The sequence below is a fragment of the Leptinotarsa decemlineata genome, unplaced genomic scaffold, assembly GCF_025532065.1.
Source record: "Leptinotarsa decemlineata unplaced genomic scaffold, Ldec_3_MD MMD2_tig00026340_RagTag_RagTag, whole genome shotgun sequence".
Lineage (NCBI taxonomy): Eukaryota > Metazoa > Arthropoda > Insecta > Coleoptera > Chrysomelidae > Leptinotarsa > Leptinotarsa decemlineata.
The window spans coordinates 9,344,547-9,369,598 of NW_027412694.1; the positions used below are offsets into that span (position 1 = coordinate 9,344,547).

Here is a 25,052-nt window from a genome sequence, read left to right on the forward strand (position 1 = left end):
AATGAAGTTGCAGAGAAATCATCAAATAAAGAGACACCTTTTCTTTCAGGTTGCCCAACACTTGTTGAAGTGCATTAGGAGTTTTGAGAGCAACTTTAATATTTAATTCTTTTGAAAATTCGGTCCAATTCGTTAGTGCATTTTGGCTCATATGGAAGACAAAAACTACTTATACACTTCAACCGAAAGACAAGTTGGAGATCCCTAAAGACGATTGAATGGAAAAGAAAAAAGTCTGACATTCACGAAATAAGCTGTGAGGATTACGATAAAAGTTATGTTGGTCAGACTAAGATGACTATAATAGGTTTCAGAGGTTTCATAGACCATTAGAAGTGAGGTATGCTTAAAATGGTTCAGACCAGTACATGACAACAGATTTTTAGATGCCTTCGAGGGTTTAGAAATCGAAAAATTTTAACAGCGACAAAGATCCCATTCCAAACAATTTATTACTTACGCTCTTCCATAATAATTATAGTTTAAAAACATCAAACAATTGAACATCAAATGATGTAATCAACGAAGGCTTTACAGAAAACGGCCCACGCGAAGCTCTCTGGCTTACAGAGACAGGCTTGACTGGCCATCATTGGTGCCAACAGTACCACAACGTCATCGGCCATGGATATCCTTCTAGATCAACCTCCCCTCCACATTTTTCTGAAAAGAGAGGCTAGATGGACTGCATATAGCATATTGCCAATATCACAAACCAATTCAATGCAGAGTGCAACAGACTATTGGTTGATACTGAAAGTCAGAGCATTCTGGAAATGTCCTCTGACTTTATGCCTCCAACTGTCAACTACGAACTGTCATATACAGTACTGTTTCCGAGTACTGTTCCAGAAGAAGGAAATATTAAGAGCAGATAGTTGTTGGTTCACAGATGGATCAAAAACACCTTCAGGTTCTGGTGTAGGTGTTTTAAGTCGCAGACCCAGGATAGAGATATCAACCTGCCTAGGAATCTATGATTTCAAGCGGTAATGTACGTTATTGAATTGTGTGCGGAGAGATTTGGAAGAGTCCAACTTCATACACAAGTCAATAAAAATATTCTCGGACAGTGAAGCGGAGTTGGAAGCTTTTGGCTCTATACCGAGCAACGTCTGGATTCCTGGCCATATTGGCCTGGAAGGCAATGAGGCTGCTGACTCCCTTGCAAAGGAGGGTGCTGCAAGCAGCTCCATTAAACAAAAACCTGTCATTGGCATCGCTTTAGGCTTTGCCAAACAAAGATTGAACACCTGGATGGCAAGAAGATTTATGGACTTCTGACAGAATCTTCCAGGATTGGTTCACTTCAAGGCCTTTATTCACCCTTCGAAACTTGATACCAAACAGTTGTTGGGTTATAGTATGTATGAACTACGAACTAACAGGCCTTCTTACAGGTCACTGTCATTTGAATCATCATATGCAGTGACTCGGACTGTCGGAAGACAGTGTGTGTCGCCTCTGTTTGGAAAATGGTGAAACAGAAGAGCATATACTTTGTGCCTGCCCCGCTGGGGACTGAATCAGGTTTTTAGAGTTCGGCAGAGCATCTGACCTGAAAGACCACTCACCATATACACTAATCGGCTTCGTTAAGAAGCTGGGTTTATTTGGTCGAGTGTGAATAGGTGTGAGCCACAATAAACCGTTGCGGGTTGCGGTGGAGGGTCGAATTGACCCACTCACTTTTGACCTAACCTAACCTAACCTATGTAATCAATATTGGAAAATCGATTTCATAACTATTTTTTGTTATTTATAGCAAATCATTAATGTAAAGATTAGATATATTGCGAATTATTAAGACTTTTTGAGAAATCGAGACTTTCCATTTATTTATTTTCTTTTGCTTCATGATTCAGATTATGTACTTTCGATATGATGTGCTGGTAATACAACTAAGATGGTTCAAATATTAATTTTCCTACATTCAGAAAGGAGAAACTATTGTAAAAGAATTACTTGGCTAAGAGTGCCTTGACATCAATTTTTGTTGCGCCTGGAGGAGCAGGAGCGTCTCTCTTGTGGACCTTTTTCCCGCCTTTTGTTGGCTTGACTGCACTCCCGTCATCATCATCCTCTAGGGCGTATGTGAGAGAGGGGGGAAATTTGTGGGCAGTTTCGAAATGCCTTTCTTCTTCTTCGGTTGCCTTTTCTTTCCTGGTGATTGGTCGAGCATTGACTGAGGAAGTCTGAACGAAGACATATTCTTGTCCTGGTTTTGGTTCTGTTATGATTTCTGAGTTTCCGGTGGGAAGAGATTGCGTTGTGGCCAGAAACGAGAGGAGGAGACTGCAAGAAAAACAAAAGAATTATAATTCGCACGTCTACCAACACATTAAATTGAATCTTGAAAATATCAATAACATAGTGGAATTTGTGAAATATTTTGCCTTATAGTTGATTGTTGATGAAAATCGGGCTTCTTCTCAGATTTATTCCTGAACAAGTATATGTAAATAATTTACTGTTATTTTTTTTGAGGTTTAACCTTTCACAATGGAACGTTCTGATTATGTTTTCGCAGCCTGGAACCATAACCCAAATGACATCAACGCTTTCTTGAATTATTCAAATTCAAGAAATCCCATGCATGACAAAATTCATATAAGAAGAGAAAGTTCATAATCAACTTGATTTTCTTGATGTGATGATCGAAAAATCGATAAATACTCTCAATAGAGAATTTTATATTCAATACATTGATGTTGTTCAATTTTTTCCAAATTGTAATTTTTGGCCTTGTTTCAGCTCATTGGTATATGATGTCGTTGACATAGTTTGCACCAATTTTTCTCTACAAATTCATCAGACATTTACCAATAATAGTATTAATGAACGCACTGTTTGGCGTTGTTTTGCAAAATTTTGTTCAGGAGATTTTAGCATAGAAGATGAACCCTGAAGTGGTCGACAAACAGTACAAGACGAGGATTTGAGGACCCTGGTGAAAATATTCCCATCACAAATGGTGCATGGGATGGGGGAAGAACTGGGCGCCAGCTCCTATGCGGCTTTTGATAAGTTAACACGTACCCATTGGAAAAGCTAAGAAGCTGAAAAAGTTAGTTCCCCACAATTTAAACGATCAACAGAAATTGTCACGGTTCAGGGTCTGTTAGTCTTTGCTTTTGGACAATCAAAATCGGATCGGATCGTCACGTGTGATGAACAGTGGATACACTACGACAACTGGAGATGTAATAACTGTCATTGTGATAGTAACGTAAACTATTATTTTATTTATAGAGATCGAGGTTGATCACTCGGTTCTTCGGTGTCAATATTTTCCCAGATAAAAAAGCGTTTGAACTACTTTATGACTGTCGGACCTTTGAGTGTCATTGTGGTCATGTACAAGTTGGGTTAGACTAAACAAATGTATATTTTACATCCTGCCGATGACCATACGCTGGAGAAAGTTTAAAACGCTGAGATGGGGTTTTTATGAGTTGCTGACACGTGGGCTTGGAAGTTTTTGCGACAGACACAGATGAGTCGGTCACCGGAGCTAGTCGAGACGAGCTCGGGGGTCTCATCCCTCAGCCTTCGAGGCTGTGGAAGGTGGCCTAGATGGGGGGTTATTTTGTTTCCAAGCGCCTGATGCGAAATTTAAGGGAAATCGGTAGTGAAATCGTAAGCCGGTATTGGGTACAGGGAAGTTGAAAATAAAATTGTTGGTGTTGAAGCCACTACGGGTCAACGGAACCTATGGTTGACCATGATCCATCAAAGATGCGTTATGTGAGTGTTTGTTTTTTTTACTAACCAGTTGATATTGAGAGAGAGTTCACATATTATTTTGTCTGAGTTTACTTTCTATTTGCAAAGAGTTTATTTGGGGTGGGTGGTTTCTGGTGTGGGTTGTTTAGGTGGAGTTCATATTACAATTACAAAAAAAGTCGCAAATTCAAGGTTAAACACCATTCTCACTAAAGTGAAAGTGAAACTAAAAGTATTTTTGTACTGCATAAATAGTAAATAGCATAGTTTAATTGGCGACATTTCCTTTGTTCTATTTTATTTTATTTTATAGAATTTAACACGTTGTTTTTTTTTCATTTTGTCCATGGAGTCGCTGTTTTACTCAGTATACTTTATATTTGAAAATTTGTACTTTCATTTTCTCTTAGACTGAGAAAAATGATTAGAGATCTCTTAGTCAATCTATCGAAAAGAGAATATTAGGTAAAAAGTATTTTAATTGAGAATAAAATTCAGTTAGAGCATATTCGGCATCGTTCTGAAACCATATAATGAGGGAGAGAGTATAAGTAGGTATACAACTGATCAGATTTCAAAAAGACCGACCTTCTTGCGATCAGCAGGAACCCTATAGCCTTTTTGGAATTGCCTAACATCCAAATTTGGATTTGGAGAAATCTGTATCTGGTGACAACAGCTGGCAAACTTTAAATAAAACAAAGACAGCAATAGCGAGAGGGTTACCAAGGATTGATGGACAGTTAAGTATGATTTCACTAGTGACCCAGCGATATACAAAAATGACGTAGATATTACAATATTAAGGACAGTGGGGAGACACCGTTGAGCCACCCAGGCACTTCCTAAAGAGAACAAAAACACCAAAAAAGACCATGGTCAGTTATTCACTATAATTTTCTGTAACCAGGCCAAACCACCAAAGCAGAGTGCTATTGTGAAGAAATCGATGAAACGTACCAAAAATTCCGTCAGCAACAGCCGACTTTGGACAACAGAAGAGGTCCGATTCTGCTCCGTCACAACGCCCGTCCGTATATTTCACAAATCATCGCCCGGAATTTGAACGAATTGAGCGTCGAAGTTCTGCCTCAACCACTATACTCCCCAGACCTCTCGCCAACTGAAAACTAGATTTTCAGGTACTTCGATACCTTTCTCACCGATGGAACCTTCGTCAATTAGGACCAGGCAAAAACGGCCTTCGTCGACTTCATCGAATCTAGAGCAACCAATGGAATTGGTATCATGGAAATACTAGATGTGTGTTACAATGGCAAAGGTCCACTGATTCAAATGGCGCTTATTTCGATTGAATTGAGTAAATATTTACTGAGATATCGAAGTTCAAAGTAGACTCATAAAAATTGACAATACTTTTGAAACGCCCCCATAAAATATTTTCACCAACTTCTGTTTCAATAACAATTTCAAATGATATTTTGTGATAACGTCTATATGTGAGGTATATGGCATTACATTCTCGTTTGAAGAATCTATTGTTCAAATTCAAATTAAAAATTGCATCCATATCCTATTAACACTTCACATATTAAATTGTGTCTGATGATTATGTACAATTAAAATGACAAACATAAATAATGGTTAAAAAAGATTACATTCTTGAATGTCATGAAACATCGAGTCAAAAACCGATTTTCAATCAGGTATTTCAGTGGTGCATACTTCAACGCCTGTGAAAAATCACAAGACCATCACAAAGATGAAGCAAAATATGAAGAAGCATGAGAAGGTTACTACTGGAAATCACTAACCATAAAAAAGTTCAAATTCACGGAGGGATTAAAAGCATCTTTCGGCCAGTACTTTTTTTAACTTGCGTTTGAAGATATCTGGACGTCTGCTCTCTCTCTCTCTCTCTCTCAATTCGAGGGGCAGAATGTTGAATAGACGTATTCCAGTATCTACTGGAGTGACAAATTTGCTTCGGTCAAATATTTCTTTTGTTTCTGGTGTCATACATGTGAATATCGCAATGTATTCTAAAGCTGTTTAGGTTCTTGAAAATGTGAGTCAACAGTTTTGAAATATAAATAGATTGTACCGTGAGAATTTTATTACTTTTGAAAGTGTATCTGCATGATGTTCTATAAGATAAGCAGAAAATACATCTAATAATATGTTTTTGCAACACTCTTTGTAGTTCGGACGCTTGACCCCACACAACGATACTATAAGAAATAGCGGAGTACTCCAGTGCATAGTAAACTTCAAGCAGACATTCTTGTTTCAGCATGTTTCGGAGTGTAGTGACCACATAAAAAAATTTGTTCAGCTTGCCACAAACTACATCGACATGCGAGTTCCATGATAGGTTGCAGTCGAATTGTGTTCCTAAGAACTTCACCATTATGGATGTCTCATTTGACACTCCTTCAAATTAGAGCGGTAAATGCAAAGGTGTTCTTTGTTTGCAATAAAACTCTACATATTCCGTACTCTATAAGGATTGTATAGCGAAACACGTGTTGTGGTTTTCGTAATCCCCTCACGGGGGAAATCTTGAAGTAAATTATATCAATTAGTGATTTACCATTCTTTCTGAATTATGCGTTTTATTCCTAGAAGAGCGTAGTCTGCATTGGATTTTCAGAGCAAATATTCTCGAAATTCTTCTACATCAACTGTTTCAGATCTTTAATGGAAAAAAGAGAAAATCAGGTCTGTCCTTGATCGGAATAAATTCTTACAAACCACCTCACGGCAATTCAAACTTTCGACTACATGTAACAAACGCAGACAACTACTAAAAATTCCTCATGAGGCAGCTGGCATATAGCAAGGTTTGGACTAGTAATTTTTCACGATGAAGGAATTTCTTGTTGACACAAATCAGCAAACTGATGTGTTTTCATGAACTTAGAATCAGAGACGTTGCCAAGATATGTTTGTGAGGGTACAAGAATGAATGAAATTCTTGATATTGTTGATCATAGAATAAAGAATTCACATTTAGAAATCACTCTTTATTTTCAGGTTATTTGGAAGTTCCAGTTTCGATTGAAAATAGAATTGTGTGCCAAAATGTATGGCTGCTTCAATGATAATCAATGCACGGGCATTTTAATTAATGTTGGACGCGGTGATAGAACTCAGCATGTGGATAAGACTCAATTAGTACAAGTACAGAAGCGTCACAGGGCCACATATTTTTATCATTTATCGATATATTATCTGTTTTTATTCCTCTTTTCCGACGATATTTGTCTCGCCAGGAGCTGAAAACTCCACGACAAATATCGTTTTGCTCTGGTGGTCGAGAAGGACAACATCAGGCTTATTAGCTTGTATGAGCCTAAGGGTGGAAAAAGAATGGTTCCAACAAATTCGGCACTTCTCGTTCCCTACAACTGATTCAATATCCTCCGGAGCGTAGGGCAACACCGTGTCTCGTCAATACCGTATTATTATTATTATTATCATAATTTTTATTATTATTGAATTCGAAACACTGGTATCTCTCTATGAACATTCATGAAACGTCTCGTCTTTCAATTATATTAATGGTGATTCTAATAATAGTGGATAGAGAAAACAGCAATTAGAAGATCTCATTTCAATAGGCTAGTAGGTAAATAAATAATGGCGAACCCATTAGCGTGTTTATTGCTGAGTTTAATCAGGTATTTTTCGTGTACATCAGTTGTTAGTTGTTGAAAAGAATTCACGAAGAGGGGAAAGTTCATTTGATTAATGGTTTTGTTTGTTATGCCTAAGAGATTTCTCATTCCTTTCAATAGGTAACTGACCTGTCTCATTTATTATGCTTATTCATTATGAAAACCTTGAGGAACAGGTATGCATGAAAAAATACTCAATTTATTAGGAAGAGAAGAGAAACGACACTTTCTATGTGTTTTACCACTCTTGTTTGTAACTAACGTTACTGCAGTTTCGTTCTATAAGGACATTTTCGAAGTTATACATTAGTTTGAAAATTTTTTGCCAAAAAAATTATCCTATCAAATTTGTCTATTTCTAGTCATGTGTGTCGAAATAACCAATGAAACCATCATTACACTGATAACTACCCATGGATAGTTTTCACGGGTAGTTATCACTTATGTCATGACATTGCTAAGCAACCAACACAATAAAGTTGTTTGACATTTCAGTAATTCAATTTATTTCGAAAATGTGACTTCCTCGCTTTGGTGTTCATATTTGAATACTGATCAGGAACATCATAACCAAATAATCAATAGTATGCGTGGAAACACCTATGCAGTAACCGAGGCAAATACACCAAGATCAACGGAATATCATTATACGAATTGTTCTTTTAATAACTGTGTGTTCAATAAATAATTTTGTTCGAATTTCAAAAAATTTTCTCACCGAATATCCCTCGAACATTGATAAATAACTCATAATTTTATCACAACTTCCTCAAGCACGTTATTTTAGGTAACATCCCTCCGCCTTCGGCGTCGGAATGTTACCAAATAACGTGCTTTCGAAAACTGTGATAAAATTATTTCGTTAGTTATCAATGTCCTTGGGATATTATAGCTGAAAATGTCCTTATAGGACGAAACTGCAGTAACGTTAGTTACAAACAAAAGTGGAAAAAAACATCGAGAGTTTCATTTCTACTTTCTTCATAATGATTTCCTACCACGTAGTAACGACAATACATTAGCATACACTTATTTTTCAAAACATTGCAAAACTGCTGTACTAGAATCAAATGAAATTCGTTATTTTTGAAAATAAGCAGTCCAGTGCAGACAAAGAAGTTCTTTTAAGATACAAACTGAAACAAAACACACTTCCTAAACAACAATTCTAAACAACTACTTTCATACAAATTTAATGTTCATATGGAAGTATATCTTCATACAGACTTTTTATTGTAGTTATTATTTTCTTCCTTTTTTGAAAGATCCTCACATTTTGTGATTGATGATAGAGAAGTAGAAAGTCAAAAAGCTTTTTCCTCAAAAAACTGATCTCTCCTAAGAATATTTCCTTTTGAATTCAAACCAATAAGTTAATATAACTTATCCAAAACCTGTTTGAGAAACTTGAATACTCTTACTTTTTTTATCTCAAACTCTCCTCATAATGAGTCCAAGTCCATTAGCCTTGGCCAATAATGTGGTTGAAAGTAAAATTAGCTTGAAATGCCTGGGGCTTTACGATTTGTTAACATTCACAGAATCTGATGAAAACTGTAAAACCTGCTTTCCGCTTTGACTGGAGACATATCAAATAAATAAACAAACATTTTTGACTTTTAAACCAGTATGTTTTCCATCACATGAGTAATTCCTTGAATATCGAAATGAAAAAACACTATAGAGTCAAATAATTGAGTATATAGCCATTTATAAATATTTTATGAATACTGGCGATATTTTCATTATCTTTCTTCAAATCTAGATCGTGAAGAATATCATTAAATCACAAGGTGTTCAATTCGTGACTTCATACTTACTGAGAAACTTTGAATGAGAAAATTTTCGAAACTAGATTCAGACTTTGTATTTAGACCCCATTTCTTGCTAGTGATCAGCGATTTTTAAATAGCCAAGTTATTGGTTTTGGTGTGATGAAAGGAAAATATGATAATGCATGCTAATATCACTATTTCAATGGGATGGACAATATAATTTTAACTGAACTAATCCCTATCCCTACTAATATTATAAATGCGAATGTAAGTTTGCTTATTACGGTTTCACGGGAAACTACTCAACCGATCATCATGAAATGTTGTACACATGTTCTTGTAGGTATTAGAAGTGACATAGGATACTTTTTATTTTTTTTTATGTAAGATTAAAAAATTGTTTGTCAAAAATATCTCAGCATATTTAAAATTTTCGAAACTTCATCGTATGTAATAATTTTTAAAAATTGATAATCCAGCCAAGCATTAAAATATAGTTCTCATATGGTTTCATTTCTATTGTACTGACACTTATTTAATGGCATAAATGCGAGCGAAACCGCGGGTAAAAGCTAGTGGATGATATTTTTTATAATGTCCAAAAAATATTGGAAAACTGGCCATCAAGGATTTGAATTAATACAAGCAAATCCTCATTCTTTGAGTATATATCGATAGGAAATGGATTAAACTGGGGTTTCAAAATGTTAACTTCCAAAAATAAAGTGAACAACTTCTGAATTGAGTTTTTTGTCTTCCAATCTATCAGGTAGATGATAAACATACACAAGAGTTGATACCAAATCTGATGATGGAGAAGGCCAGTGGTTTATCTCCATTCATTAATGAGTTTTGTAAACATATATTATCAACAGTTTTAGTGAAAACGTGGAATTTATGTATGTATGTGAATTTCGTGAACGTGTAAAATTAATGTATGTATATTGCAAATTCCTAAAAAAGTCAATGACCGTCCAAATCGCATCAAGACATTATCTGAATAAAAAAACTAAAACCACAACATCCGTTTTGTACAGCAGAATGATATCGTTTCTCCGTAAATTATACAATGTAATAGCTGTTATAAAATTTCATCTACTTACTATATTACGTTGTTCCACATACTGCAATATAATCTATTATATTACGCCATAATATTGTAGGTTACTAGATTGGAATTGAATTGATTTACTCGATTTCTCGCTATCTATGGTTTTTATTCGGGATTGGGGTAGGTAGAGAAACATTGTATTTCAGTTACTATTGTCTTTCATTCTCTACTGCTTTCGAGAAAATCCATTTTGATGTTTCGAAACTATAGTGATTTTTTTAGTGCTATAACTAGATTTCTCTTCAGTAGTTTTTTTAAATTTTGATAATTCACAGTATGGTAAAAATGATTAATAATCAATATGGCCTCTACCTCAAAAATGTATAGTTTCTGAAAACCGTTTTTTCCATAATTATTGTAAATAATGAAGAACACGCAGAAAAAATGCTGCTTCATTGAATAAATCATACATTTGTAACGAATTGTGATATAAAGATGAATGAAGAAACGGTGTATGGCTTGCATGAAGGATGCTTAGAGTATTATCCAGAAGCTGTATTTCACCACAGGGTGTCTCAAAAAAATTATCATGACATGCTACAACTTGAAGCAACTCTTGATAGAAAGTCCCTAATTGACATATATTATGCCATGAGCTTATCATACAATATAACTTTATGGAAAAGTAGTATCGAAATTTATCGAATTTTTGTTTTACGAAAACAAGTAATACGTTTGATTTTCGACTTGAAGTGGAAGGAATCCTGCAGGCCAACTTTTGTAATAAGTGGTATATTAACAATTCTGGCTCTTCGTAATGGTATGCCACAAGAAAAGGTATTTTATTAAGGCTCAAACAACATAAAACTAGTTTATCTGAAAAAACTCCTTGTGTCAATACAAACACAAATTTCAACAAATTGAAGAATGAATCAAATTCACTTTTAGTTCATGACCATATACAAGATATATTTACAAATATACTTATATCCTTATCACACATAGACATATACACAAAACTAAATAGATTCGGAAATAAAACACCTACCACTTCTTTTCTGAATATTCTGAGACTCAATATGTTTTCTGTTACTGTTTAAAATCTCTTTTTCCGTTAATCAGCAGTATCGATATATTGAATTTAGAGAAAATTGCATTTATGCCCTAATATTGAATAGAATCACTTGTTATCATTGAAAAGATAGTGTTTAATTCTATCAAATGAACTTGATGTACCTAATATAAGGGTTCTATTTGAAACTTTTTTCGAGTTCATTTTTGGTCAAACCGGTATATATTTTCAATTGCTTCATCGGTAAAAATATCGGCCTCTATACCGACCTACCTTCCTTCCGAATTTAAAATTTCTGATCTCTAAAATAACTGAATGGCGAAGTTTACGATGAATTCATTGTCACACTGGTAAAAATTTTTCCACCGGTACCGGTGGCAATTTAATTACCGCCCATATTAGCGAGAAATTACTTTCGTGTGTGATCTCACATTCCATGCGGAATATTATTTTGTAATTCTACCCCGAAGACAAGTGTGGAATTTTTCAGTGTAATTTTTCATTTTGAGTGTACTTTTGTGTTGAAATAAAACTTTATAGGGTAAATTTGCGATATAAATTTATATCGAGATATTACACTCTTCACAGAATTTTACAGTAGAATTTTACACTCTTATATAATTTCACAGTGGAATTCTATAGTCTGATAAAATTTTACATTGTAATTTTTCATTTACGGGTTATATTACCTTGGAATATTCCGTTGTAAGAAGGTCCGTATTCAGAGTAGTTTTGAATACACTATATATACCTATATATACCTCAATCGGATGTTAACTCTTGACTCTTAAGTGACCATTTTTCCTCATCATTTAGATAATTGAATGCACAAGACATATTACACATTGATATATTAAAAAAAATATGTATATACAAAATAAGTTCATATACATTCTTGAAATGAAATTCTACAAAACATTTTTTTTTCATTTTCAAAAAAGTCAAATAACAGTACAAAATAAAAAACCATTCTTCAAATTAACACATTTTCTTTCTTGCTCATGGTGGTATTATCCTAAAAGAGAAATGAAATATCATCAAATGGATAGGTTTAGAAATCTAAAAACACAGTAAGTTGACGAAAACACATTCCAAGAGAAAAACTACTACTAGTTTGAATTCAATATTAATATTTCTTAAAAGATTTTGATACATATTCAACCGTTTAAATAAAATTTTGGAATAAAATAATTTGAATAATAATATTTGAATTATTTGGAATAATAAAAATTTGATTTTTCCAAATGTTTTCCAACATTTTCTGAAATATAGCAAATATAGCTATAATGATATGGTATGAAGTGGTGATGAAGTGTTTTGTTCACCTCTTCAACAGAAACAAAAAGGTCCTAAAGTGTTTCTCGATTCCTTCAATTTTGAGTTCCAACTTGCCTCCCATCGCAAAAATGTTTTCAAGTTCAATAATAAGAATCACAAATCCTCAAATTTATCCAAAATTATGAAAGATACGAATAAAACGTTCAGATATTTTTTAGGTGAATGAAATTACGATTTAACATTGTCCGATATTTGCAACCACCAATACGAAACTTTATTCCTCATCGAAATTCATTTTTAAAATGGATAGTGCATACGGCGTCACTGATGATTCACGCCACTGCTATCGAGTATATCTCTTTTTCTCTTTTTCTCAATACCATTCAGTAATTATCACAAACATTTTCAAATATATGTTCTGTAATTATTTGAAAATCAGTTAAAATATGTTGTACTATTCCATACAGTATGAAATAATTCGCGATGTGAGGTTAGGATATACTTGTAATAAAAAAACACTCTATAATGCATAACGAGAAAACTCAATGAATTCATCTGTTTATTGGACTAGTAATTGAAATTTTACAAGAAATGTACTCACCTTCTTTACTTATTTTCACCAACAACAAAAATATTCTAATGCACACGTCAGACAAACCGATGCGCTTCTGTAGACAAGAATGAACAATACAATAATCACTCACAAATACAAGCGTAATTTTACATTCGATAAAGAGATGGCGAAAATTTACATTTCACTAAAGGGGAATACCCATCGTCCAGTTAGTTCTTCTCTTCACATGAAATAATACGTTATGATTTCACACATATATTAGATGAATATTTAATTCTCAATGAAAAGTACATTGCCTACTGAAATTACGCTCGGGGATTAAAATTATTCAATAGAGAATGTATATTTTCAATAAAACTGAAGTAATTTTCTTCGTTCGAAATGAAAATTCCGAGGTAAATTTCAATCATTTTTCCCGGTGCACAGTGTATGTATTTTATTTCATCAATATATTATGTATTTTTGCATGTGTATATACTATTCATATTTGTACAGTTTTAAATTATTTTCTAAATGCACGAGCCCTGTGAATTCTATTTTTGCCTCATTGCAAAGTGGCTACTTTGCAAAATTTGGAGAAATTCGACTTTAATCTTGAAATTGCCACTCTGAATCTCTAAATTTCGACTTCATTCTCGAATTCAATGTCGAAATTCCTGTCCTGTGTTGGTCGAATCCAATAACGGAAAATTTTTCCCATCGTGTTGAACGATTGATATTAATGTGCTAGGAATCGCACGTTGAAAGGGCGATAGCTGGTTTTAACAGATTGTGTTATCGTTAGGTAAAGTTATAAGTTTGTGTAGAGAAAAATCTTCAAGCTCTTCGATATTTTGCCTCTGATGTTTTGCGGAGCATTGCTCTCTTACAAAAAAATGTACAAGAATTTCGTATTGAAATTTTCCACTATTAGAGATCCATCATATTTGAAAGGAAGGCGAGTTCATTCACCTTCATTCGAACTTCTAGCAGATCATCGTTCAATGCACTGCATTCAACGTTCACTCCATTCACTACTTCATCCTTCACTAATGTCACATTCTCCAGTTCCATCAAAATGATTGCACCTGCAGCTGGCCTCGGACAAATGAGGCAAATGTGTTTAATTTCAGTACCTCAAGTTGTCAAAAATCCATTCGGAAGGTTCGTACTTCTTTAATTACCTTTTCTGCAAATAATTCAAATGAAAATTAATATTGCAATGGAAAGTCCTCGAAGGTGTTTGTTGAGATCCTTGAAAAATGTTAATCATTATGAATTTTAGTATTTTTTGATTGTTTGTCTGTTGTTATATTGGTAATACTTGTTACCTAAACCAAAAAGTTATAACACAAGCATGAATCTCTTCATATCAAAATATGAAAATTAATAATAATAATAATAATAATGATAACCACCAGAGCAAGACGATATTTGTCATGGAAATATTTTCTTTTCGAACTCCGCAGACTCTACCCAGACCACTCAGTGAAGATGGTTGTTCTGATTATTGGAGTCCTTGGTGGAATGGTGCCCTCTCTAATCATACCGGCTTGCTGCACTAAAGCAGACATCTTAGCCACACAGATGCAGAGGGCTGCCTTTCTTGGCTCACTGCGCTTGCTCGGGGCACATGACTCTCGGACCCAATGATCACTTACCCCACGGTGTGGGGAGTGGTCATTGGTTGATAATGCTGGCGCGCCCTCCCGAATGTATCGGGGATTCGGGGGATAGGGCCTGACCAACGCACACTACGGTGAAAAATAATAATAATAAAAATAATGTTCATTCACTTAATATAGATAAGAGTTATACATGATTCTCAATTATAATAAAAAAAGGAGTAAATAAACAACGACATCACAGAAGGAGCATCGCCGAAGGGGTGTTCCTTGTACGTAATACATCCATATCAGTAAACAATGAAAAATAAAAAATTAGTACATATGTGGTAAGTTGAAATTCATCATAAGAAGTGATATAAAATCAATGTAAAAAATTATTAAAATAAGTCTAAATTATAAAATAGTGCTTACCTACTATCGGGCTAATATTTACAGTGGTTCAGCGACGGTAGTTATTGACGGTTGAGCGCAAAATACATTTTGTATGTGATAAAATGACCAATGTTTAGAAAAACAGTGTCAACTAATATGAAATGAGATAAAATAGTACAGAATGATAAGAACAATAGCTCAAGTAAAGTAATTATGTTACATGGAGGGTTCTGAAATTGGCGCTATGTTATTAAAATGTGTTTGTCTTGTGTGTTTTTTGTTTTTTTTCTGGGAGTGAAGCTTGTAGGGGTCAATTTTGTTTATATATTTTTTTGATTATTTTGATTAATCAGTTTAAGATTAACCAGATTAACAATGACCCAACTTCTTACGAGATATTCGCTAAGACTTGCAAATTACGACATATTTCATGAATCCCTGAATCCTTCTTCAGAATTATTCAAGAAAGACTTCATTGTGAAATTTTTGGCACATAGTTTAACAAAAACGAAACACGTGTTTTGCTTTACAATAGCCTCTTCAGGTGTGTCTTTACTCGCCTGAAGAAGCTATTATATAGCGAAAAACGTGTTTCGTTTTTGTCCAACTATGTAGTGAAAAACTCACAATGACGTGTTTCTTGAATACGAAATGATTTTTTAACAAGTTTCGGCCGATTCCGTCAATTAACCTTCAAAAATATCTCATTATAGAACGAATCTGTCAAATTCTTGTCGATTCTTCTGCTAATTAGAAACTGTGAATAATAAGATTATTTTCTGCTCTTCTTTTCCACCAATTTATTTTCCTCTGACAGAGGTTACCATTCCTGACAACTGATAGGACTTGTCTATTTTCTTCAAATAATACCACACTCTCTTCTAATTAGAAACCTGTGCGTAATTATCAGTTAAATCAATGCAATGTTTTCAGATTTTTCTCTCAGGATGTTCAATGACAGCTTTTATTTCACTTGAGATGTTCAAGAAAAATCTTGAAACTGAAGTTTGAACTACTTAACCTCGATCGACTGAGCTGAAATTGTAGTTACATCGTTCTTGAATTTTATCAAAATGGCAGTCTTCTCCTTATTGAGGAGCTAGATAGCTCAAATCATATAGACAAAAGACTTTGTAATAATGATGCATCGGTAAAAATCAATAAGTTGAGACGTACAAACTGAAATATTGAAAACATTTCAATAGTAAAAAATGTTTAAAAACAATATTTTAGTAGGTACACAACGAGAGAGTTGTGGCGTATTTAGGGGACGTCGACGTTAGTGAGTGGGAGAGAGACGTATACGACGTGATCATGGACGTAGAAAAATATGTTTCTACGTCCATGGACGTGATCGATGCATAGAAGGATGGAATGAGTATCGAAGAGATGTGTCAGTCAATGTGTACAGTCCTATCCGTGATATACGTCATTTAAGAAATAACATGAGAGTTTGAAGGGTCTGTATCGTTTTAACGTGCGATTATTCAATATGTACAGGGTGTCTCAAAATACGTCATTTAAAAAAGATGACAGTTTAATGGGGTTCTATCGTTCTAACGTGTGATTCTTCAATGTGTACAGGGTGCCTCAAAATATGTAATTTAAAAAAAACCATGGCAGTTTAACGGGTGCCTAACGTTTTAACATGCGATCCCAAAGATGCATCGATCACGTCGCACACGTTTCTTTCCCACTCACTAACGTAGCGACGCCCCCTAGGGAATACGCCATGGAATCCCTGTATCTGCTCTACTTATTATATTGAAAACTACGCCAGAAACGAATAAAATTAATTTTGTTCAGAATAGAGAACTAATTCCAATGAAAATAAATTATACCTTCTAAGTTAGTTGATATTGATATCATTGATTACAATTTAATATCGCACTTGTAGTCAATTTATAGTTTTGCCAAAAAATTCTAGCTCAAATTGTTTTGAAAATATGCTCAAGTGAAAATAATTAAATTAATCAGTATCTGTGAATACTCGTATAGAGTGCTTCCAGAAAAACTTTGAATAAAATACCAGAACAATATCATATTATAATCAATGATAAAGATATTCAGTAATTTTAGGTAGGTATTACCTATCAAGTAGACTTTATTCTCTATTATGAATGAAACTTGTCGTTTTAGTACATTAGTTTCAATTGAAGCTTGCTTAAAAAATAGTTTTTCACGATAATTTTATTTCAGTAACCTCTTTATTGCTGACTCTCAGTTTTCTCAATTATTACCTTTGGGGTTAACTATAGAAAAAGGTGATACATTTTCTGTATAACAGATTGATTTGACATTTTTTTAAAGACAGGCACTACAGAAAAATCCTTAAGGCGCTCTCAGAGCGGTGCCTGTGCGAAAGTAGCGATTCACATTGGATTTTAATCGCTGGAGATTAAATCAATTTGGAAAAACCTTCTGAGGAAGTTTATTTCACATAAACGCAGTTCTCCAGATGAAAGAGTTCTTAAACAGTGAAATTCGAGGCGTACTGAGTTGAACCTCGAAACGATGAGCAGCCACAGTCCGTCGCGTATTCCTATTTGTGGAAATTTAAAAAATCATATGAAATGTTGTTATTATCATAAGAAAGTCAAACAAAAATTTCCATTTGTTCATAAAGTACGCGAGTGCTTTATTGTCAACAATTACTCATTGTTGTGCCCCCTTATCTAAATATTTTAATTTCAACCAGTAAACAAACACCGTTATTCTTTTTCATTACCTCCATCTCTATCTGACAGCTATTTTCTACAAAACTGCGTACGTAAATTCAAATGATTTATCATATTTCATCATGATTTTTTCTTCAGCACTTCAGTTTGAAAATTTACCTTTGATGTCATTTAGGATGAGTTCTGTGTATGTATAAATTATTTTTCTGAAACGGAATAAAAATAAAATTACGAAACTTTGTACTATTACATTGTGGAATCGAAATGAGCGGATTTCATAATTCAGTGTGTATGAAAAATACCGCTTCATTGAATATTTATTCAATTATGTATTATGCAAATATTGAAGAGAAAGTATGACGTTATTATAATATTTTTATTATTGAACAAAATCTGAGGCTTGTTTTTATCCTGGTAGTAAATTTCACATTATCCCATTTCAAAGCTCACTGCATGTTTATAAAATCACTTATTGCATTACATATTCTTTATACATACCCATTTGCGGTTGATATGAACTTTCAAATGGGCATCCATAAAAAGTACAAATTCAATTATATTTTTATACATAGAAACATTTCTTTTCCTACTTCATGAATAGTCATAGGAATGTTGATCTATACTTCTTTACATGTAACATGATGATAAAAAGAAAGACTTTATAGCTGCTCCATATTATTGATTACGGGCTTGAGAATCAGAATTAAAAAACTAATGACTAAACAGGCCATTACCATAGCATACAAACTTGGTATAACATATTCGGTACATATATAAAGAACAACAAGTCAAACGTTGACAAAAAATGAATCTTTCTAATAAACTGGGGCGGAACCAGCAAATCAGGAATAGCAGAGTATGTTTGGACCTATCGAGTGATCCCAAACTGAGATCATACACAGGGAGGAACAATGGTTTAGGAGGAAATTGAAAGAAGCCGCATACATGTTGTCCAACAATGTATTCAGCCAAGATAGCGTAGAGATACGCGACATATGGAAACCCATAATGGAGCGAAAAATGTCCATCTCCCGCCAAACGGTCATCTCCCGCTAAACCGGTGAAGCGGAAATAGGAAATAAGCGAAAGTACTCGAATGACCCATAAATATTCATCTCTTGGAGGAATTAGTTGAATAATTGTTGATCTATTTCCCTTGTCTTCAATCGGTAGAATGATTTAAATTAACCGTAGTATTATATACAGGAAAGTGCACTTATTGAATCTTGACTTATTGAATCTCGACTACGTTATGGAATACCTTTTTGGGGAGCAGCAACTCATCCCTTCTCTCTTCTGTATTGATATTACAGAAGAGGGCACCAAGATGTCTCTGTAAAGTCAAACCCAGAGAATCGTGCAGGAATTTGTTCAATGCCAATAAAATGTTAACAGTCATCGCACTTTTTATCTTAGAGGCGGTTTGCCCCTTTTACAAACATAAATCGAAGTTCAACTTTGATTCTACTCCTTATGCCACTCGCAATAGCAATTATACCTTTAGACTTCCCATCCCAACTTCGAATTTGATCAAGGATTCCATATACTATAATGGTGGTAAATTGTTCAGTCATTCACCATAGAAATAAGATCTGTAAATTTAAGCAACATTCATTTCAAAAAGGCGGTGAAGAACCTACTTGTTGTTAGACCCTATTATAGTTTGGAAGAGTATTTTAGCTAATTCTTTTAACAATATATTAGCAATTTATTCTTTGTACTACCACTCTATAGATGGTGGTATTTTATTTATACATTTTTAAAACTTTTTTTATATTCACATTCATACATTTTTGAAACTTTTTTATATCTACATTTATACTTTTTCAGTACTTTTTCTATACCTATTAACATTGTATTTCTTGGACTTTGTCAATAAGATGCAAATCTTCGGACAATAAAGTATATTTTGATTTGATTTGATTTGACTAGTGATTGCGATTGTTTCCAAAGTTCAACAGGGGTATTTTTTGCTTCTTCAGACCAAACAAAAATACCGGATTATTTGAATTTGACGACGCATTGTAATGTTGCAAATATATATCGATCCCCTATATACCTCCATACAAAATTAGTTTTTTTCAATTTCAAAATTTTCAGAATTATACAGATATTTCAAATTATTTGCACGACAAAATTAAAAGATTACAAATATACGATGTATATGCATTAAAATGATTTAGTTTTCTACCAGGTGCCATGAAATGTAAAAAAAGGGATTTAAAATGAGACCGTTCTTCGAGTATGTGCTATTTGTTTTCCGAAGTTTAATACAGTACCTACTGATATCAATATTTATAAATAATTTTCGTGGTATTGTATATTATTCAGACTTAATTACTCCACATTATTAATCGCCATAATGAAGTATTGTAAGAATGGCTGATAATTTTCAATGTCGACCCAGCAGAGTTAGCGGTAAATTCTACCTTCCGTTATGTGTCGTGAGTATTCAATTATTTACAACTGAGAAAATATCGATGATCAATTAATTGGTCTAGGTACGTATTTATATTGGAATGCAATGATTTAATTGCTCTAGGCATTGCACAGACATAATTGAAAAAAATTATTCAAAATAAAACTTAGTTACAATAAATTATTTATTGATAGAAAAATGTAAATACAACATTATTTACTAGAGAAAGAATTCCAAATCGTCAAGAAATATGGTACAATCACCGTTTATTATTCCAACAATCGAATATCAAATTATGGGTTCAGGTGTATATGAAATTCCTTGAGTGGAAATACCAAGTAGATGCCCAAGCAACTGAAGAACATTATATATGTCTCCTATGAATAAAAAGTTAGTGACAGAGAAACAATTGAATACACTTTGTACAGTAGGTACTTCATTTATGGCGTATGAAGCAATTGAAAACTGTATAATTATACATACATTGGATGATTATAAAGAACTTTATTTTGAATCAAAAATTTGATATAAAAAAAATGCGATGTCAATTTCATCAACCTCAAGATGACTGCAACACATTTTTAATTCGGTCTTGCTTTGTTACTCTTTTATATCCTGGAGAGATCACTCCGAATACAGTTTAATACAATATTTTCATTTATCGCAATAAAGTGTTAATAACTAGAGCCCATTTTATACCTCATGAATTGAACAAAATCACAATGAACAAAAATCAAAATTTTCATTGACTTTTTTTGTGAATTTTCCACAATATGAAAAAAACTGTTATTATTTATTTGAAATAGAAAAAAGTTACAGAAAGAGCTAATTTCTATTTCACCTTGATAAGTTGCTGGTGAACTCAATATGTTTCTCCAGAGGAAAATATACTCTTCTTCAGTAAGTTAGGTTAGGTCCAAAGTGAGTGGGTCTTTTCGACCCCCCACCGCAACCCACAAGGGTTTATTGTAGCTTACACCTATTCACACCCGACCAAATAAACCCTGCTCTTTAACGAAGCCGATTAGTTTGTGTGGTGAGTGGTCTTTCAGGTCAGATGATGAGAGTATGGCTTTGCCATAGTCTAGAAACCTGATTGGGTCTCCAGCGGGGCAGGCACAAAGTATGTGCTCTGCTGTTTCATCATTTTCCCAACAGAGGCGAGACACATTGTCTTCCGACAGTCCGAGTCTCTACATATGATGATTCAAATGACAGTGACCTGTAAGAAGGCCTGTTAGACATCGTAGTTCATCCCTAGTGTAGTCCAACAACTGTTTGGTATCATGCTTCGAAGGGTGAACAAACGCCTTGGAGTGAGCCAATCCCGGAAGAATTTGCCAGAAGTCCATACATCTTCTTTCATCATCATCCAGGTGTTCAATCTTTGTTTGGCAAAGCCTAAATCGATGCCAATGACAGGTTCTGGTCCGATGAAACTACTTGCAGCACCCTCCTTTGCAAGGGAGTCAGCAGTCTCATTGCTTTTCAGGCCAGTGTGGCCAGAAATCCAGACCAGATACGATTTGCTAAGTCTTCCTATTGGGGAGAGTCGTTATTATTCAATTGAAATAGAAAAAAATTATAGAAAGAGATAAATTCTATTTCACCTTGATGAGTTGCCGGGTAAACTCAATATGTTTTTCTAGATGAAAAATATACTATTCTTCAGTATTTTTTATGTAACCATTTTACTTTTAAAAACGGGCAGATGAATATTTCATCTTGTAGGTACTGAAGGATTCGAACACCAAAATTCGCCTGTGCATAGGAATTCAAAAATAGTACAAGAATTGAATGGAAAGGGGTGTATTTTGAGGGAAAGTCAGGCTTTCAGCTTTTGACTTCTCCATCATTAAATAAAAAAGTAAGAAACTTCCAAGGGAAGAAAAAACTACAATGACGACTCTCTATAAAGATATGTAGATAGTGCATAATCAAAGTATCATTTAAAATTCTGAATGTAATAAAAACATTTGAAAACATCAAATTACACGAACGGAAAAAACCCTTTCGAAACAAGTTCATTCAAGTCAATATTGATAGAACCGAAAATAACTTTTTTTTTATCAGATTTGTATCACAAACATTCGTTATGGAGTTGAAACAGATTTTATGCATAGGGACGCTACATGAAAAAGTATTGATATGTATAAAATGTCACATGAAATAATTCTATCCTTAATGGTGTACTCAGAAGACATTTCTGTTATAAACTCATAACATTACGATAGTACGTATAATAATAATAATAAATTTGGTACATATTAGATAATTAGATAATATTAGATACATATTTGAAAAAAATTAAAAACATTGCAACAATGTTTCTTATTCTTTTTCAATTAGTAATTAATATGCCTGATGGTTTTTAAAATAGTAATATTATCAACATGAAAAAACTACATTTTGAGCTCTGAAGAAGAATTTAATTAAATTCGATTGATACAGGTACATAAATACAAATATAGAAAAGTTAGAAATAAAAATAGGATGGATATAAAAAGTGTATATGTATAACGAAACAGTTTCAAATGAACAGAAATTAAGTAACAATGTGTTTTGAAAGTATTATTTAAAAATTCTTGATAATCATAATAGCCTCCTTACACCAACAAAGTTTTTAGCCGAGTTTGTACACATTCATACGGTTAGTTAATCCAAGCCATAAGAATTTGGTACATGTAGTGTTGAGTTCTCTAATTTATATATTTGATATTCATTTTTTAATCATCTATTTTAAACTGCGAGCGACTCTCTAAACCTAAAGACTTTTTTCTATCCATAACCATATTCAACCATATAGAAAATATGAAGTTATATAATTTGATCCGCCATGATATAATAATATTTATTTTTCAATTGTTTCCGTGAAACACGAGAATAAATCACTTCTGATTTACTATTGATAGTTAATCCTTCACTATTTCACAGTTTTTTGCGGCATTTGGTAGAGTAACTTTCTAGATTGATTTCGATGTGATAAATTTGCAACACACAGAAGTACTCTTTGTGATGGAACTAAATTATTTTACAACACAGGAGAAAGGTCCATACCGGAACAAAAACAACTTGATGGAAAGTTCTTCATTGTTTCCCCATCAAGTATACAACATCAATATTCAGCTTATCTCTAGATAAGATCATCGCCAACGAAACCGGATGCGGAACACACGTTTACTCGAAGAAAGAATAGTCCGAAACACGTCTTGAACCGGTCAGATCAACAGTTCGAATTACTTTCTTTGGAAGGTCATGGTGTGACCTTGAAAGTCCAATTTCTCCTCTTCTTTCACTATTCGATGGCGCGCCTACAGATCAAAGTCACTGACACCTGACGATGGCTCTTCTTATACAAATGATATCGAAAGTGATGGCCTACTTGGAGGAATTTGAGCCTTAATCCGTAAGCTGGAGCTGAGCAGGATATGCAAAGCGAATAGGCGGATCCGCATTCGACAGTGCTTTAATATTAATCTTCGCGTTTTGTCGCCCATGGCTAAATGAATTTGATTAACTTTTTAAACTTTTTTAGAAGATTTTATTAAACTCGGCCTATTAGTATGATAGTTAATGTGGGAAAAAAACATGTTTGGTTTTCGTAACAATGCAAGATCAATTAAATGATGGCATGTTACATAGTGGAGATTCATTATTTCCATAGTACTCCCTAAGATACGTAGTCTAATCAACATGTTCAAAAACATGAAAAATAGACATAAAGGTCCTAAAATATGAGCGACAGCTCATTCGATTCGGAATCACCTCTAGAAAAATGTTTTTGAAGGATTTTGGTGCAGGTAAAAAATTGCATTAGTTATTAACAAAATGAGATAAAAAAATGGTATGTAGTTTTTCGTTAATAACTCAAAAAATATTAATATTTAAGCAATTTTGAAAACAGTTCGTTAAAAAGGAGGAAATTTTCGATAAAAAATTCCCGACTCCCGAAACTCTATCTCCATTATTTATAATTTTGATTTGACGTTGCGCGGCTGTTGCATGCTCGCTGCCGCTAAAGACAGTTTATCAAAAGAAATAATTTTTTTATAACATAAAATGTCATTTTAAAAATTTGATAAAAATCTAGTGTCTTCTTAACACTTGAATGAATCGAGTCCCGTAGAAAAAAAAGTTTTATCACCATTCACGTATAGTCAGTGGGCATACTTGAAGACTGGCTATAAATCAAATCATCTAAAAGAACAATTCGTTCAGGCCAGTCTCAACACCCTACACAGTAGGTTAATGGACTGACACCTATCAGAAAACAACTACTCCCCTGGCTAATACCACGAAGGGCGTTGGATTATATCCGACAGGTGTCAGTGCAGGATTCTTCACTGAAGTTATTCCTGCATATGCTGTTGGCGATACAACTGCCGCAATAGATTTTCAATTATCGGAACACACTTGCAGACCGGTTTCGGGCTGTTTGGCCACTCGTCAGTGCAAGGTAGTGTATATCATCAACATAAAGCGACGACAAACCTGTTGTTTGTTGTAGTCTTCAGCTTAGTTCGAGGAATGATATACTCTGACGGAATTCGATTTTCAATTATCGGAAATCATCGACTTTATGTTGATGATATACACTACCTTGCACTGACGAGTGGCCCGAAACCGGTCTGCAAGTGTGTTCCGATAATTGAAAATCTATTGCGGCAGTTGTATCGCCAACAGCATATGCAGGAATAACTTCAGTGAAGAATCCTGCACTGACACCTGTCGGATATAATCCAACGCCCTTCGTGGTATTAGCCAGGGGAGTAGTTGTTTTCTGATAGGTGTCAGTCCATTAACCTACTGTGTAGGGTGTTGAGACTGGCCTGAACGAATTGTTCTTTTAGATGATTTGA

The 25,052-nt window shown here is 34.0% G+C and overlaps 1 protein-coding gene across 4 annotated transcripts in view; it reads right to left on the minus strand.

The window, feature by feature from the left end:
* LOC111502311 (uncharacterized) overlaps positions 1-25,052 on the minus strand; it is a 76,906-nt gene that overhangs the window by 19,666 nt on the left and 32,188 nt on the right. For all 4 annotated transcript variants that reach the window (XM_074183672.1, XM_023156372.2, XM_074183670.1 and 1 more), the window contains exon 2: positions 1,966-2,295. In XM_074183672.1, the coding sequence (XP_074039773.1) occupies positions 1,966-2,295 (330 nt within the window). The remainder of the gene's footprint in view (positions 1-1,965; positions 2,296-25,052) is intronic.